Here is a 16,900-nt window from a genome sequence, read left to right as displayed (position 1 = left end):
CACATAGTGCATGTGACTGTATAGTAGGCAGGCTTATTTTTGAATGCATTACTCACCCAGGGCACAACGCTCTGTCTGCTGCTGTTGTTTAGCAACTCAAGTTTCAACTGGACGTGTGATTTGAGTCTCTGTTTGTACACTGTGCTGCCTCACTTGACAGTTTGACTGACTCATCTGCACTTAGAATGACCTTCCACCATGACAGAAAACACAACCATGTAACACTTCATTAGCTCTATGCCTCTTTAAGATAAGGTGAGATAATTCCTTATTGATCCCACAAGCAGTAAAGGCGAAAGTCAATAAAGTGGTTGATTCAAGTATTGATATTTGCTTTCAAAACTCCACTCTCTTTCAAACAAGCCCTGTCAGTGTGATTACAGTACAGCACTACTTATTTTGAATGAAATAGGTTTATTATTTAAATCTTGCTGCTTGGCTTTACATGTTATCTGTTCATCAAAAAAAAAACATTTTTACTTTGCAGATGTAAGATCAGCTCTGTAAAATAAAATACCATGTAAAAATAGTTTGTGTTGACTTAATATAAGCGAGGATACCCTCCTATAAACATAATGGTTATCAAAATTATCTTTTATCTTTTTTAAACAGACAACATTTGCCTCTTTTATTATCACTAATATCTTCATTATTTTAAACCAATAGACATCATATTGGCTCTGCTATTATAATTATTATTACTATTATTTTGAAAATATAGTTCACTATTGCCTCTTCTATTATTAACATTATTAGTAGTACTACTAGTATTCTTTTGAACACATAGACATCATATTGCCTCTGTTATTATTATTTCTATTACTATTCTTTTGAACACATATTGCCTCTGCTATTATTATTATCAATATTATTATTATTACTATTCTTTGAACACAAACATCATATTGCCTCTGCTATTATAATTATTATTGACCTGCCACTCTTTGACACAGCCCCCGTTGTGTTTTGGCCCCTCCCTCTGTAAAGCTGTTGTTATTCCCAGTCACGTTTGCAGTGGTGGGCTCTGATCCTGGCTCTGTGTCAGTGTCAGTGTCAGAGTGTCAGTATCTGTGTGCAGTCAAACAGCTGATGATGAGCCTGCTGTGTATTTAAAGCTCGGGGGGGAAGCGGAAGTGTGGCCCGCTCTGTGTTATCAGCTGAGAGACGCTAGCTGGGTTAGCACGGAGCTGCACAGGGTTTCTAACGTTACCCAGTGGACTGTACTACCGCTGTCCAACCACACGCAGTGACATGAGACGTGGACACAGCGCGGGGACAGCGGGACCGTGATGTCTGTCGCCGTGAAGCAGCAGTGAGAAGACCACACGGGTGAGTGGAGCTTTGTGTCGGTTCTTATGTCCCCAGCTAGCTAGTGGCAGCTAGCACACAGCACAGATGTGACAAGTGGACCCGTTGATGTCCCGGGTGATGAAGACAGACAACATGTTGACAGACTTGAGCTTGTATAGCCTGTGTCATTATTGTGTAAAACGACCTAGCTGTTACACACAGATCATTTAAGCCTGGCAGCATTTAGAGGTATTGACGTGCTACAACCCTCTGCGTCAGACGATAGTGTGACCCCAAGCTGCAACATCTGGCTGCTGCGCTAACAATAGCTGCTGTTAGTCGCAGAGGAAGTCTGAATATTACTTTTATCTGTTGGCTGGGTCTGATTTTCATGACACATGTCCGTCAGTGTATTTAAATGTTAGTCGCTTTCACGTGTTTCTGTGGAATTCAGGACAAGGCATATGAAAATACGAGTCTTGATTGATTTGTGTATTTACATGCTTGACTAGGTCTGAAAACAATGACTTGTGTCTCAGTTTTGGGCCTCCTCCCTTTGTTTATCTGGGTCAGGGATTGTACCTGTTAATCATGTCTCCATTCAGTGATATACAGTCTTAACATGTGGACATGGACTCCTGTAAAGTCAAGTTCAAGTTCTCAGGCTTCATAAAATCACTCAAAGTTCTTATAAATCGATTGAATGTTCAATTCAACAACCACCTTGTGGCCAAATAGTTCAAATGATATTTTGGAATTTGTCTTCAACAGCGAAAGGTCTTTAAAGGATATTTTTTAATTGTCTGTTCAATATAGAGCCAATACACATTTTCGAGTCCATAGCAATGTGTGTAAACAGTACAATTTGTCAGAAAAACTTTAAAAACTGCTTAAAGTCATTATTTCACTATATTCTCATCACTGAAAAAAAATGGCAGGTGGCACTACCAAATGTTTGTAAAGTATCCCTTAGACTCTAATTTACAATAATCTTAGGTGCTTGCATTATATTGGCCTGGCATTCAGTATCTGAAGCATCCAAATGTACATTTAAAGAGGGAAAATACGAGAAAAAAAATACTGCATTCAGTACAAAGCTATTTACATTATGTTGATTAACCACATTAAACTGTTGTTTGTCGATTTAGATGAATATTTTACCTGATAATTATCAAATCATCAAATCATTGTTGATTTGTTTTCATCAATTTAATAAGATCTGTTATTTTAACCGACACCTGTGACTAAACCATTGCTCTTAATCACAGCAAGGTTTTTAGAAAAACAATTATGGAATGAAAATTCTTCTTGTCGTTGTTCATGAGGAGGTTTAACAGGCTAAAGACACAAATCCCATAAATTAGCACCAGAATTTCTGCACCATCTGCCATGTTAAAGCTCCTGTTTAAAAACACACACACAACAGCAGTGTTGAGTACAAAGGATCATATAAAGACTGGTGTAATGCAGCAACGTGTAGTCGGAGAGTCGGGCCTAATATGAACAACAACAACAACAACCCAGTGTTTACTCCTTACCAATACACTGTTTTTTTTAATTAATATAAAAGTTAAGTAACAACTTCAGTGCTCAACATTTGAAAGAAATACTGATACAGGCTGTTTGTGGAATTATTATGATTATTCCTGCTGTGTGTAATTATTGTCATTACAATACACATTCCACTTAGAGGAAATATCCATTTCAAATTCACCTGTCACTGTACAGACTAACACAATTTTTGTGGAAGTAAGATGAATAAATTACAGGCTGTAGAAAATTCCGTCTTCTCTTTAGTTCTCTTATCGTTAGTGAGGGAGTATCAGAGTAGAGACAGCTGTTTATCAGTCTGCTGCACATCACACTCACTGACACACACTAACACACTGGCTTTTATAATGGATTAGGGCCAATTGGGCCGACTCCACACACACCGCTTTCTATTAAATGACTAAGTTATTTCCACATGTCAGGACACTATTGATGCATTAACTCTTAAGAGGAATTATGTCATAATAAAGGAATGGAAACCTAGAACTAAACTGATTTGACAAACTCCTAATAATTTCACAATACTGTTAATATAATAATATGACTCCTGCTTTTCACTATCATTGCTTTCGTATGGTATTTAACTCCATCCATGACGAAGTCATTATATTGTCCAGTGGTGAGAATCTTTTTATTTAAGTAGCAATACAACAGTGTAAAAATATGCCAATATAATTAATTAGTATGATGTAGTTACATTGCCAAAATGTAAGTACTAACAATGCATTTCATCTCAATATATGCTGTAATTGAATTGTAATTATTGATTCATCAGCGCGTAAGGATCACTTTAGTGTTGTACCTGGTGAGACTCATTTTAAATACTCTATATGCTGATTGCTCCACTAATGCATCATCATTTATGTGTTTATTATTGTATTTATATTGACAACCAGAATCTATTAATTTGCTAATAATTAATGGTATGAAATAAGAGTATCATAGTACATGACACTGAGGACATATCCAGTCAGGCCCGTTTATCCCAAAATTCTTCTTGATACTTATACTATATATTTAAACCAATATTGTTTATATGAAAAAGCTGTTGACTCACAGGCTGTTTTTTCTCTGTTTGTAGAAACTAACTTATCTCACGCTGTGGGAGAGCAGAGTTCGTAGGTTCTGCTTCCTCCTTCATCCCTCTCCTCCGACCTTCACCTCCATCTGGAGGCCCAGTATCGGGACACCATAACCATGACGACAGGCGGGTGTTGTCACCTGCCTGGCTCTTTGTGTGACTGTGCCAGCAGCACGGGTCTGTGGAAGAGCGCGGAGGAGACAGGAATTGACGGGTGCCAGGCGCTGTACGTCACCCAGGTCACGGCCTTAGACGGACGGTTACTGTCATCTGTGCTAAAACCCATGGCCTCACAGAGGTAAGACTGCCTGAGGATGTTTTTAAAAAATGAATAAATTCCTTGGAAAAAAGTCGTTGAAAAGTAATAAACCGTTTTATTTAATTAATTTGGTTTACACTATAATATCATGATGGTATTTAAACCAGCAAAATGTACTTCCTCCTTTTTAAACATTATATAGTCAGAGGAGAAGACATTTCTGCGAGCTGCTTTCACTTCTTTTCTTTTGTTGTTAAATCCTGTCTCAACTTCTTGGAATTGGTTTGAATGTCCGAACTAAACCAATACAGTTTTCACATTGCAAACCAATGATCCAGACCAAGGCCTCCTCTTTTTGATCAGAATTTTTTTTTAAACTTCTAGTTTTTCTACATTTAATGTAATTTGTTATAGTGTAGACGGTAATGCTATTTTAACACTACTCAATGATATGTTTTTTGCTGTATCACACTTCATGATTGACAAATGAGCTTGACGAGTCTGATCACAAATGGGGTTTTCGCTCTTTCTCGTTCAGAATACGCTCGAGTAAATTTCCATTAACTAATTACCTGGTGTGGAGTCAGGTCAGTGCTGTGACTCTATTTGCTTGAAAAGCTGTTTCAGATTTAGTTTTTTTTTGTCACAGTGACGGTCCCATATGTCGTATCTGCCATGAAGGAGGCAACAGCGAGCGTCTCCTGTCCCCCTGTGACTGCACAGGCACCCTGGGGGCGGTGCACAGGAGCTGCCTGGAGAAGTGGCTGTCGTCTTCCAACACCAGCTACTGCGAGCTCTGCCACACGGAGTTCAGCATCGAGCGCCGACCACGGCCTCTCACAGAGGTAACAAAGGTCAATGTCCTTTGCCTTGTCTGCATCAATCTTCCTTTCTTTTTATTCTCATTGGCCGAGCTGCTGTGTGTAAAGAATTGTGCTTACATGTATTTTTAATGTGAAGCAGCTTTATTTTTACCTCTCATCTTTCTGCTTGCTTGCTTTCTTGCTGATTAATAATAATGAGACTTCTCTGTTCTTGAATGACTTAAGATCTGTTTCTCCTTGTCTTCCTCCCTCTCTTTTCACCCGAATACATTCTTTCCAATTCTAAATCACAGTGGCTGCGGGACCCTGGCCCTCGTAATGAGAAGAGGACGCTGTTCTGTGACATGATATGCTTCCTGTTTATCACGCCACTAGCAGCCATTTCAGGCTGGCTGTGTCTACGGGGCGCTCAGGACCACCTTCAGCTGGAGAGCTGGCTGCAGGCGGTCGGCCTCATTGCCCTCACCATCGCCCTCTTCACCATCTACGTTCTCTGGACCCTGGTAAATGTTTTCCCATGAATCAGGCTGTAGTATTTCTGTCATGCAGCCATTTTACCTTAAAGGCTCTAAAACACATTGTCAATAACTAATGTCCCATCTTCCTCATTTTCCTTCCTGGTTGTCTGTGCAGGTGTCGTTCCGCTACCACTGTCAGCTGTACTCTGAGTGGAGAAGAACAAATCAGAAAGTACGATTGCTCATACCCGAAGCCAAGGAGTCTAACTCTTCCCAGCATTCTTTGCTCTCCAGTAAACTGATGAAGAAGCCTGCCAATGACAGTATAGTATGAGACTGAATGGAATTGGTTGAAGTAGTAGTCTTTTGTGAGTGTGGGGGCTTGTTCTCAGTGCATCATGCCTGCCAGCACGACATTAAACGAGCACTTGTGGGTCTTCTTAGTTTATTTTTACTTCTCCCTTTTTATTCCCTTGCCCCATCAATCCCTATTTTTTCTCATTTCCTGTTTTCATATAATCTGTCCTTGTTTGGGTGCTGAACTGAGCACATTTAAATAGTCTGTCTTTGACAGAGCTGAAGAAGGGAACAGTAGAGACTTGTTCAGTGTTATCATCTGCGATGTGATTGCAATAGCTGATAATGAAAGTAAAGAAAGGGATGGACCAAACTCACTTGTATAATGGACTTTCAGATGTTCTAATGGGTTGTTATGCTTCATTTCAACAACCCACCAATGGTCCAATGGTGACTCCAGAGAGTCCATTCATTGTTGTGCTGCAACGTTCACGTGTGTATCCATTGGATTCCTGTCACACCTGGGCATAAAAGACAAAGGAGCTATTTCAAGAAGTTATTGAAAAGCTCAGCTCCTTGATTTACTCCCATTTTACCGTACAGATGCCAGTACGCTGTCGGAATTGAAGCTTTTTAGGTGTCGCTCAAGCTTATGGGACGTTCCAGTGTTTTGTCTGTTTATCTCACCTGAGAACGGATTCTACCGCAACACTTGCAAAGCCAGAGATGGTTGTGCAATAAAAACACTGTGGACTCCGAGGTCATCACAGTACATGAAGATATCTCCGCCAACATGCACATGCATGCATGCAACTACTGTCAATTATTTGGGATATTTTTTTTTCTTACTGTGTATTATAAAGTCTTTTTTAAACCAAGAAGAATGAACAAATTTACTATTCCTACTGAAGTGTCCTCAAAGAGGTTCTTGTATTATCAGCACTTAAGAACTGGTTCTTTATATTTATATAGATTGAGAGCAAACGCCCATTAAAATGGCTTTTAGAGGAGCATTTCCACAAGCTTTGTTTGGTTGCTGGTACTGTGTACTCAAACATCAGTATTGATGGCCTGTTGAAGTACTTTGATCGTTTTGTTTAGAATTTGCTTTGATTTTTACAACAATACACATTTCTATACGTGTGTAGTTTCCATGATCACAACAATCAGGGATATAGATGATAAAATATTGCAATTTCGTCACATCAAGTCATGGTTAACCATAGTTTTTTAAGTGGGGACTTTTAGTGCTATTGCCAATCTGACGTAAACTTAACCACCCACCATGACTGTGATTGGTGGAACCATTATGCAAGCACCACAAAGGCCAAATCTGACCAAACTTAGTTTTTTCTCTGAAGCAGGCCACTAGATGCTCACATGCTCTTGTAAGTCCATTTCATCAGGGGTTTTCCTGCTAAGAGAATTGCGAGGCGGCCGCCTCCGTCAAGTTTCACGCTGCCTACACCTCCCACACAAATATGTAAACTCAGACTGGGTAGAAAGAGCTGGATTCAGTTGGCAGTGAGCAGCGTGAATGATAGACACATACAGAAGCAGTAAATTACTGACAGTCTGTTAGAAACTGTCCAAACGGCCCAAACATGTATGAAAAGACCCAAAACGAACATAGTAAGCAGACTTAGTGGAGCTGTGCATGGCTCCCTGGGTGTCTGCCCTGGGCTTGGAACTCCCTGGTGTGACGGCTCAGTACCACCCCCGCCTAATTTTTGACCAGGAAAAAGCCTGTTGATGGAAGCTCGTCTTCTTAGGGGGGATCTTACATTGTGATGTTACTGAACAGAATAGTTCGTACTGGCTGTGATTGGGATGGCAGAGAGGATTCACTTCTCTCTCTTGTGTATAGTTTGGTGCATTTGTAAATCAGGTCGCTCACAGTGGCTGATAACAGACCAGCCAGAGAAGATATTCTCTGATTTGAGAGGCAAATAAAACACAAACCAGAGTCAGCCTGGTTTCCAGATCTCCACGTCATAATGTGGTCGACTTTTAAAGCATTTATTTCTTCATTCCATGTTACTTGGTTTATGAGGAGACGGTTGATTAGACACACTGTGAGTCATCCACAGGGTGAGAGGGTTAAAGGTGAAAACTCCATTAACATTTGAAGAACAATGTTAAAATGAACATGATTCAGTCCATGGACCTGATGGAGGCCATCGACTCTAACACATCAGCTTTAAGGATACAACACATCATCCTTTGGAGGACATACAGGTGCTAAGCTCTGAGCCCAGTATTACTGTATATGTCTTACAAAGTTTAGTTTCATTTATAGCTGCGCAATTCTGCTGGATGCAATTTAAAAAATAAAATGCCTTATCACAGAAGGCATGAGAGCAATGGGGCAAGCTTTAAATTTGTAATGGCTCTTATTGTTGCAAGCTAAATTTAATTAAACATTTGCTTTTGGTTTTCATTTTGTCTTCAGTGCAGTGGCATCTATAACTTTGTCACTTTGTCTGATTTTAATGTTTGTTTATCATACTCGTATCATGCTTTTCCTTATTTTCTACTATTGTAGACACAAAAGTTCATTAGTCTGGATTTTATGCACATTTGCGTTGATAATGTCTTTAATTTAATATATTCGTGAACAATGTATTGACTTAAACTGGTATGTGGTGGCGTGGCAAAGTCAGATGTTTTCAAAATGTCAATAAGTCTTTTCAGGAGGAAACTCTGAGCGTCTCTGTCACATTTTCAGAGATATCGATACCGATATTGGGGAGTAAACAAGTTCCTATACTAATATATAGATAGATAAAAAATTGGCAATGACTCCTACGATTTGTTGTCAAACTGAGGCTTGGTATTTTAGAGTTAAACTATAATCTTTAATATGAATAACAATAACTTAAAAAAACACACAAATACAACCAAATATACAGATCTTGACGAAAATAAACCAAATTTGTCACGTAAAAGTTCAACATGAATACTCAACCTGAATCTCAATAATAAAAGTTTAGTACAACAAACAAACAAACAGAAGCTGATACCGATATGTTTCTTGAAAGACACATAAAGGCCGGTCACCGAATGATTCAGTCTGGCTCTAGTTATTTCCCTGCCCGGGCTTCACTCGACGAACATCACCCTTTGGAACATTGAGCTGTTGGTGTGGTGTCCCACATTCTGCCCCAGTTAATCTTTTGTTTGTGTTTTTAATTGATCGAAGGATTATATATTGCAATACTGCGATGCACCCGGGGGCCTCGTCTGCCTTAAAAGCTTATGAGTCATTTGATCATCTATGTGTTTACTGTTTGTCATAAACAAGCTTTACTCCACGCATTAGGGTCAACTGGGGAACTGGTTCGAAGCAAAGAGGTGATGATTCAAAATAGCTTAAAAACAAGAAACTGGAATTCAAAGTTGAAGCAGATCAATGGTGTTTTCTGTTTTTTTTTTTAAGTTACCCATCATTTATGCAGAGCTGCTCCTTGTCCTACATGTCTGTTCATGTCAGCGTTATCAGAGCTCCTCATCTCTCCAAAGAGTTTCATAACACATTTACCATGATGCAATTGATCGTTTTATATAGATTCCACCACTCAAACCCACAAAGGGATTTTAAATCATTGTTTTCTTTGTTTAATTCACAACCATTTAGACGTTACTTATGTTGTGTTATATGATATTTTTGTAATATTGGTAATATGTCTTTTTTTTTTGGAGGTTGGATATGTTAATGTATGTATACTTTGCTGCAGTTCAGTATTCACACTTGCCAATAATATGTTTATGGTGTGCTGTGAAAAAAAGAAAGATGTCTTCACCAAACCCTTGTACCTGCAATCAGCCAAGAATTATTTGCAAAGCAAATAAAAATGATGATAAATTATGGGTGAAAATGAACTCGTGCATTTTGTTTTCTAGTTGTTCTTTGCTCTGTATCTGTGTGGTTGTATTTTCATGTGTAGACCTCTATGTGGCAGTGTAGTTTATATTTCACACTACAGTGTATACTCTATGATTTGTATGATGCGGCTGTTTACAGATCATCGTCTCAGCCCAGTGAGGATGAGACGTCATTAGTGTAAGTCTGTTTTGGACCACAGCTCCATGAAGCTATTAATCCTGATGGAAAAACAACTGCTGATGTCAAGTTTTGCCGGATCCGTGGAGAGTCACAGAATCTCCTCGTACGATCCACTGCATTTAGTAAACATAAGCAGCTTAGTTTAGAAAAACACTATTTTATGTTGGTCTTATCACTCCAGGAAGGAAATCCTGCCTAAAATACTGGAATCTGACTGTGGTGATCAAATCAAGGATAAGATCAGCCGCTCTACCTCACTAGTTTACCATCAGATACCAAGGATACACACCGTACAATAACCTTGAACTCAGTACTCTGATGTAGACGGTGGAATTACTTGGACAGGTCCCATGTTATCCAGACAACTTGTCTTATCTTATTTACTAAAATGCTGATATCAGCTTGACAGAGGTGCTACTGAGCTTTTTAAACTTACAGTAAGGTCACATCATAGTATACGAATTCCATGACAAGTAAAAGCCCAATATACCATATCTTAAGTTAACTTTATGAGCAAAATGTTCTTTTATAGCAATTAAAAGAAAGGAAATGCGCTTATGTAGGGCTTTTTCTATCAGACACAATTTACACACTGTCACCACAATCCTCAGGGACAATTTGGGTTTCAGGGTCTTGCTCAAGGGCACTTCTAAAAGGCAGACTGGAGGTGGTGGGGATCGAACCAACGACCCTCTTATTGGTGGACAATCTATCTCTCGTATCAGAAGTTTAAGTAATCAACTTTTTATAACTGATGTATTAACATGCAAGCAGTGTTTTAATGTTGACATTTTTAAGCTTATCTTTCCTGATTTATACTCGTATTGGTGTTATTTAATCTAACATTGCAGCATATTATAGAAACTGATCACATTTTAAAGTCCTAAAAACAAACCACTACAATAGCTATAAGTTGTACTAAATACTAATCTCTGAATACAGTGGAATAGAAATATAAAGTTCAGCAAAATGGAGTTGCTCAAAATACACCAAAATACACCAAATCTGTACTCAAGTACTTTTATTGTAAATTGTTTTACAGTTCTTAGACTGAAAGTAAAACTATGACAAATCAAGCCAAGTATTCTTCAATAAATACTTTGTGAGGATGCTTTTGGCATGACAACTTAACCAATGTAAGAAGAGAGTAAGAACCACTGTCAAAAGGCATAATACTGCTTCACCAGGTTGGAGTAACTGCCTATGGTTTATTTACACAGCACCATCTAGTGGTATCCATTGAAATGTTTTTCACAGCCTCCCTGTGCATGACGGTGAGTCAGTAGAGTTCAAACAACCTCAAGAATCTCTAAGAGGGCCACGAGCGCCTCTTCCCTGCACCAAAGGAACCTTCACATTGATTCCACAAACAGCTCAGCTGACCAAGTGACAAAGGCTTCTTGTTTTCTTTCATGGCAGAAGAGAAGAGCATTGGGTGAGTTTAAAAGTATGACACAAAAAAAATGAAAGGAAGAAAGAAATATACAGAGTGACAAAGGAGTCAGCCGCGAGCAGAGCTCCGGGACAAAAAGTGCTCAGGTGATGTGATGTCAGCGTGGATGTGGAGGAGAGGATGAGTGCCATGGGATTGTGCGCTTCAGGGTCACAGGCTCTGGCAGCACTGCAGTTTGTTGCCCTTCTGCCCGTCAGTGGTCGGTGGGACGCTAATGTCCACCACATTGTTGCCTGGAGACTCATCGTGTGCAGATCTGTCGGCTATCTGCTTCTGTGACACAATGCGATAGATTTCTGCAGAGGGGAAAGCAAGGAAAAGATTCACATTATGATGCATTTCATTTGTTTAAACTTCTTAAAACTCATCCCACAAGTGAATATCCCATTAGACATAAAATACTAAAGAATTGTTAAACATTATCTTAAGTGAACGTTAAATGAATTCTTAAATCAAAAGTCCACTCTGGTAGAGAGTATAGAAAGTACACAGATTAGGTAATTTGTCAACTCCACCCTTCATATATTTCTTCAATCACCACCAATAACTTACTAAATTAGTTATAAACACAAAATACTTGTTCCTTCTTTGTCAACATCTTCATGAGTTTGACAAATACCTTTCATTATAATTATTCCTCTATTACCTGATGATGTTTTAAATAATTCATATGCAACACTGATCTTTAGGGATCATTCTGCATTACATGATTAATTGCACTGCGTCTTTGCTTTTCCTACCTCCTAAAATGTTCTTGAAGGCTTCTTCTACATTTGTAGAGTCCAACGCTGATGTCTCAATGAAGGACAGAGTGTTCTTTTCTAAAGTGGGAAGATAAAAAGTGTTCAGTTTAAACATGTAACCAAGTGGCTTCTCTTTCTTTATAACTTCAGCACTTGGTGTGATTTACCTGAGAAGGCTCGGGCCTCATCAGTGGGCACGGCCCTGAGGTGGCGGAGGTCGCTCTTGTTTCCAACCAGCATGATGACGATGTTGTTGTCAGCGTGGTCCCTCAGCTCCTTCAGCCAGCGTTCAACGTTCTCATACGTCAGGTGTTTGGCGATGTCGTAAACCAGAAGAGCCCCCACTGCTCCCCGGTAATACCTGGTTACAGCATTAAACCAGATGAGTACATCAACTCTATCCTCCACAGTAAACACTTGTTTACACACAACAATAAACAAACTCACGCTGAGGTGATTGCTCTGTAGCGTTCCTGTCCAGCTGTGTCCCAGATCTGAGCCTTTATCGTCTTGCCGTCCACCTGGATGCTGCGGGTGGCAAACTCCACCCCGATGGTGCTCTTGCTCTCCAGGTTGAACTCATTTCTTGTGAACCGGGAGAGCAGGTTACTCTTCCCCACTCCAGAGTCTCCAATTAGTACGACTACAACCACGACATGAAGAAAAGAAATGTTAACACATACCAAGGTTGTTATCAAGGAAAATGTCTCGCACAGATTTCAAAAACTCAAGCAGTTGTGTGATTTTACTCGACCCACGTTCACCTGCAAATGCCTGATCTATTACTACTGCAGCTGGTGATCTCCCACTTTTTAAGAGTTCGACATAAATGTACCGGATTTAGCTCATTTATAACACTGATACCAACGGTTACTCAGAATGTATTGAACAACCATGATGATATAATGCACAGTAGGTAGTCAGGTTGCCATTCATTCCTTGACTCCTTGGTCAAGGTGAAAGCTCTGACTTGTGTTGCCCTCTTCTATCTGGCAGACTTTGCCCTGTTGGGAGTCGTTCAGGGAGACGCTGCCAAAAAACACTTGCTCCGGAAAATCTGACTCAACGGTTTTCCAAGGCCTCTTGATCCTCTGCTATTGTTACTGCACAGTCCAAATCCCAGTGGTTTACAATAAAATGACACTTGGCTGGATGTGAGAGAATCTTCTCCCATTAACTGCAGAGTTTACTATCATTAAAGTTTGTAAATCTGTGTTAAAAAGAGCTTCATCTTTTCGGGTCTAACCCCTCGGAGCAAGAAAACTTCAATCAGGATTTCAGTTTGACTCATTTGAGTTTGAAAGCAGTTGAGTGATACACTTAAAAATAAAACAATAACAAGCCGAGCCTCAATCAGGAAATGTGCCTGACTTAACCAAGATAGAAAAGTGAATCACATTTCTCATGAACCTAAACTCAAGGTGTGACAGGCCCGTGTGAACAATGACATAGTGACAGTAATAGATCAGTGAGTAAAAGTGGAAACAGGCCCTGGGGTTGTCTGGGAAGCACCCGGTCCCCTGAACAGCCACTTCACAGGAAACTAGGAGTTTCCCCTTTCTATCGTGAGCTGGAGTGTTTCTGCCCTCAGGCGACAGGTTCACAATCACATCACTGAACCGCAGAGAGTAATGAATTGTTCCAGTAAATGTATTGGAGTTAATTAGAACTGCACAAAGAATCAGAGCGCCATGTTTGGACAGTAAAGTGTTTAGTGACCCAGCTCCACCCGTTAGATTAGCTGCTAGCATGCAGGGTTACCTCTCCGTACGTCCTCCTCGAAATGACACACATGTAGCCAAACACAGCGTTAGCAGCGCAGTTTGAACACACGCAAATAAAAGCGGCGGTAGACCTCGTGTTAAATTAAATGCGGTGTCAGTTGGAGAAGACTGCTCGGGAGCAGTTAGCTGGCGGCTAGCGACAGTTAGCTGCCTCCACCAGCTGATGTTATCGTGACCACTGACGTTGACGCAGCTAACGTTAGCATGCTAGCCCGAGCTTGGCAACTTCGCCGCCAGCTGTGATGACAGAACGCTATTTGCAAGCTCGGTCCGTGTTTCCCACCTTTGAACAGGAAATCATATTCATCGTCTCTGTTGCCCATGGTCAGACGTGATCACCTCGCTGAGGCTGCGCTGAGAGAAAACACTCCCCTGCCGCAAGCAGGCAGCTGCACCAAGATGACAGGAGGCAGTACGTCACATAGCGCAGGGACGCTACGCAGCCACAGGTACAGGAAGTTACAGAGGAATACTCGTGGATGTGTGCATCCATGGTAATAACCTGACCTGGTCATTGACATGTCTGCACTTGTCTTTGTACAAAAGTCATTTCCCAAAGGGTCGCATCCATGATACTGTGTGAGAGATGATTCTTTTGATTAGTCAATTGCTGAAGTTTTGGCCTATAATAATAATTAAAAAAAATTGTAGTTGCTTTGCATTATTGTTCATCATATTAATTCAAGTAAACATTATTATTTAAAGGCTGCCATTTCCTTGTCATTTTTTTTATTAGGCTTGATAGTTCAGCTTTGACCTTTGACCAAAGAATCCACGCTGCACGCTGCACGATCCACCTATTTGATTTTTATGAGGTGGTAATAGCGGCAGGTCCCGATTAATAAATAATCAGGCCTTGAATGAACTCTCCCCGTCAGCGTCTCATTTTAAAGCCAACACAGATGAAGAGTGCAAGGGAAAAAGTCATAGTTTCTGGGATTCAACATAAACAGATGAACACTGAACAAACTTCATCCAATGATGAAGACTTTGTGATGAGGCTGAAAGCACTAGAGACAGTTATTCGGTGGATCTTGAGTGTGAATAGTTTAGTCAAGTGTATTTCTATTGTTTTATGATTCATAATAAAAAATATACATGTCCAGGCTCAATATCTGTAAAGAGCTGTATAATTTAATCTAACATTCACATGGTAAACGCTGTCAATCTCATTACACGTACTGTATATTCTCTGTCCAACCCGTGACTGGAATCCAGGCATAGGTCATTCCAACATATAAAACAATGTGATTGATACTAGCTGAAGATTAGCCTGAATTGCTAAGAGATGTTGTTTTTCTAAAATGTTGGCTGTGGGGTAAAGTGAGACAAATGCTGTGGGGTAAAGTGAGACATGAAGCACAAGTTAAGTTTAGTCTTAAACATATTTTAGTGTAATTATACATTACATATATTTTATTTTTAATGTCATAAACATTGTAGAAAAGCCATCATGCCAAGAAAATACACCAGGAATACAACCTGGGGCCAAACACCTCTCGCAGAGATGGAGAGTGCAGCCGCTGAGGTCATGCAAGGAAAGAAATCTTTAAGAAAAGCTGGAAGGGATAGAAATATTGACAAGACAACCCTCAAAAGATTCATAAAGAAAAAAGAGAAAGGGGAAGTCAAATCAGTAGCCTGGGGTGCAGTAGCTGTGGCAAAGAGAATATTCACAGATGAGATGGAGGAGGAGCTTGTCAAATGCTCCAGTTAAGTGCCGTGAACTGGCATTTGAATACGCAGAGAAAAACAATATCCCTGTTCCTGCCAATTGCACAGAGAAACAATGTGCAGGTAAGCTAGGGTGTGCAAGAGATCACATGAATCATAATAATGATAAATGTGCTTAATTGACCAAACCCCATGATTCTGTTACTAGTCCGATATTAGTTTTGGAATGTGTGGTTGTCAATCTAGCTGTCAGGATTTTAACTATTATAATATGTGTTGTTATGGTAGTTTTAAAGTGGAAAAGGTAAGTGGATCACTTTACCCCCTTGATTTCTCTGGTCTGTCTCACTTTACCCCTAAGCTGGTCTATTGTTTTATGAACTAAGCTGGGGTAAAGTGAGACACAAGACCACTTTTTTAAAAACAATCATATTTTCATTGCCATTTGTGCTGAAGACATCCTGATCATTTCCATTGCTAGAAAACATCCTGAATTAATTGGAAATGTGTAAATTTTACCGATATATCATTTTTGCTCGCCTAGAGGGGAGCAAATGTAAAAAATGTCTCACATTACCCCGCTCTCCCCTACCTGATAAAAAATCTATTGTGGGAAAAATAGGAAAAATATTGCTGAGCCAAGATCATTTCTAGGCTTTGTACCATTACAATCTGTTAATAAGACAGACAAATGTACATAATAACATTATTTTTAATTTGATTATATATAACCTTTACAGAAATATAAATTGAAACAGAAAAATCTAAGAGAAACTGTGGCAATGGACGTTGGCTCCGGGGTCTCCCAACAACAGACAGAGATGAACATTCCCCGTTTCAGCACGTTAATTGAAAAACAGCTAACATTAACACAACAAATCATAAGTTGTCTATCAGTTTCTGCCTGTCATGACAGCTCAGCTCTGGCGTGTGTCTTCTCCTGCATCTCTGTGTCTCTCTACATGTATCAAGGGAGACTTCATCGGCCAACTAACTTCAGCTCAACTCTCCTTGGTTACCCTGGAGGTGCTCTGGCGAACTACCCCCACAAATCTTTGATTGTTTTTACACAGTCTAAAAGAGAACTGGTAAAGACGTGGAGTGATTGTTTCCATTCCTTCTTTGGTTTTGTCTGAGTCTCACCTTTCTAGGACAACAATGTCCTCAAACTTTCAGACCTAGATTGTGTTATCTCTCTCCCTTTCTTCTTCTCCTCCAGGGCCTGCTTGGTGTTATTTAATGACTCCAGGAGGTGGGACCTCTTATCAAGCCACTGGAGTGTCTCTTTGTTCTGGTCTTCCTGCACCGTCATCTTCTCTACCTTGAGGCAGCAGATTGCTTGGACCTGTTCACAGAGGATATGTGACCATTCCTCCTCCCACTGACGTTTTGATTTTTCTTGGTCATGTTTAGCCTGGGT

The 16,900-nt window shown here is 40.0% G+C and overlaps 2 protein-coding genes across 2 annotated transcripts; one reads left to right on the top strand and one right to left on the bottom strand.

Annotated features, from left to right (window-relative positions):
• The first annotated feature begins 102 nt into the window (after positions 1-102).
• Positions 103-9,628, top strand: marchf2 (membrane-associated ring finger (C3HC4) 2). The gene is made up of 5 exons (XM_053429711.1): positions 103-1,329; positions 3,923-4,220; positions 4,831-5,026; positions 5,299-5,508; positions 5,639-9,628. Exons 2-5 carry the CDS (start codon positions 4,039-4,041, stop codon positions 5,795-5,797), a joined length of 747 nt encoding a protein of 248 aa, XP_053285686.1. The 5' UTR covers positions 103-1,329; positions 3,923-4,038; the 3' UTR covers positions 5,798-9,628.
• Positions 9,629-10,832: 1,204 nt separating this feature from the next.
• LOC128448534 (ras-related protein Rab-11B) lies at positions 10,833-14,248 on the bottom strand. Its single transcript, XM_053431228.1, has 5 exons — positions 14,090-14,248; positions 12,470-12,665; positions 12,190-12,383; positions 12,020-12,100; positions 10,833-11,575 (listed from the first exon to the last, which is right to left on the bottom strand). The coding sequence occupies exons 1-5, from the start codon at positions 14,127-14,129 to the stop codon at positions 11,430-11,432; spliced, it is 657 nt and encodes a 218-aa protein (XP_053287203.1). The 5' UTR covers positions 14,130-14,248; the 3' UTR covers positions 10,833-11,429.
• Between the last annotated feature and the right edge of the window lie 2,652 nt (positions 14,249-16,900).

This window comes from Pleuronectes platessa, chromosome 9 (assembly GCF_947347685.1).
Source record: "Pleuronectes platessa chromosome 9, fPlePla1.1, whole genome shotgun sequence".
Lineage (NCBI taxonomy): Eukaryota > Metazoa > Chordata > Actinopteri > Pleuronectiformes > Pleuronectidae > Pleuronectes > Pleuronectes platessa.
The sequence above is the reverse complement of the archived record's forward strand: the minus strand, read 5'-3'. Positions and strand labels throughout refer to the sequence as shown.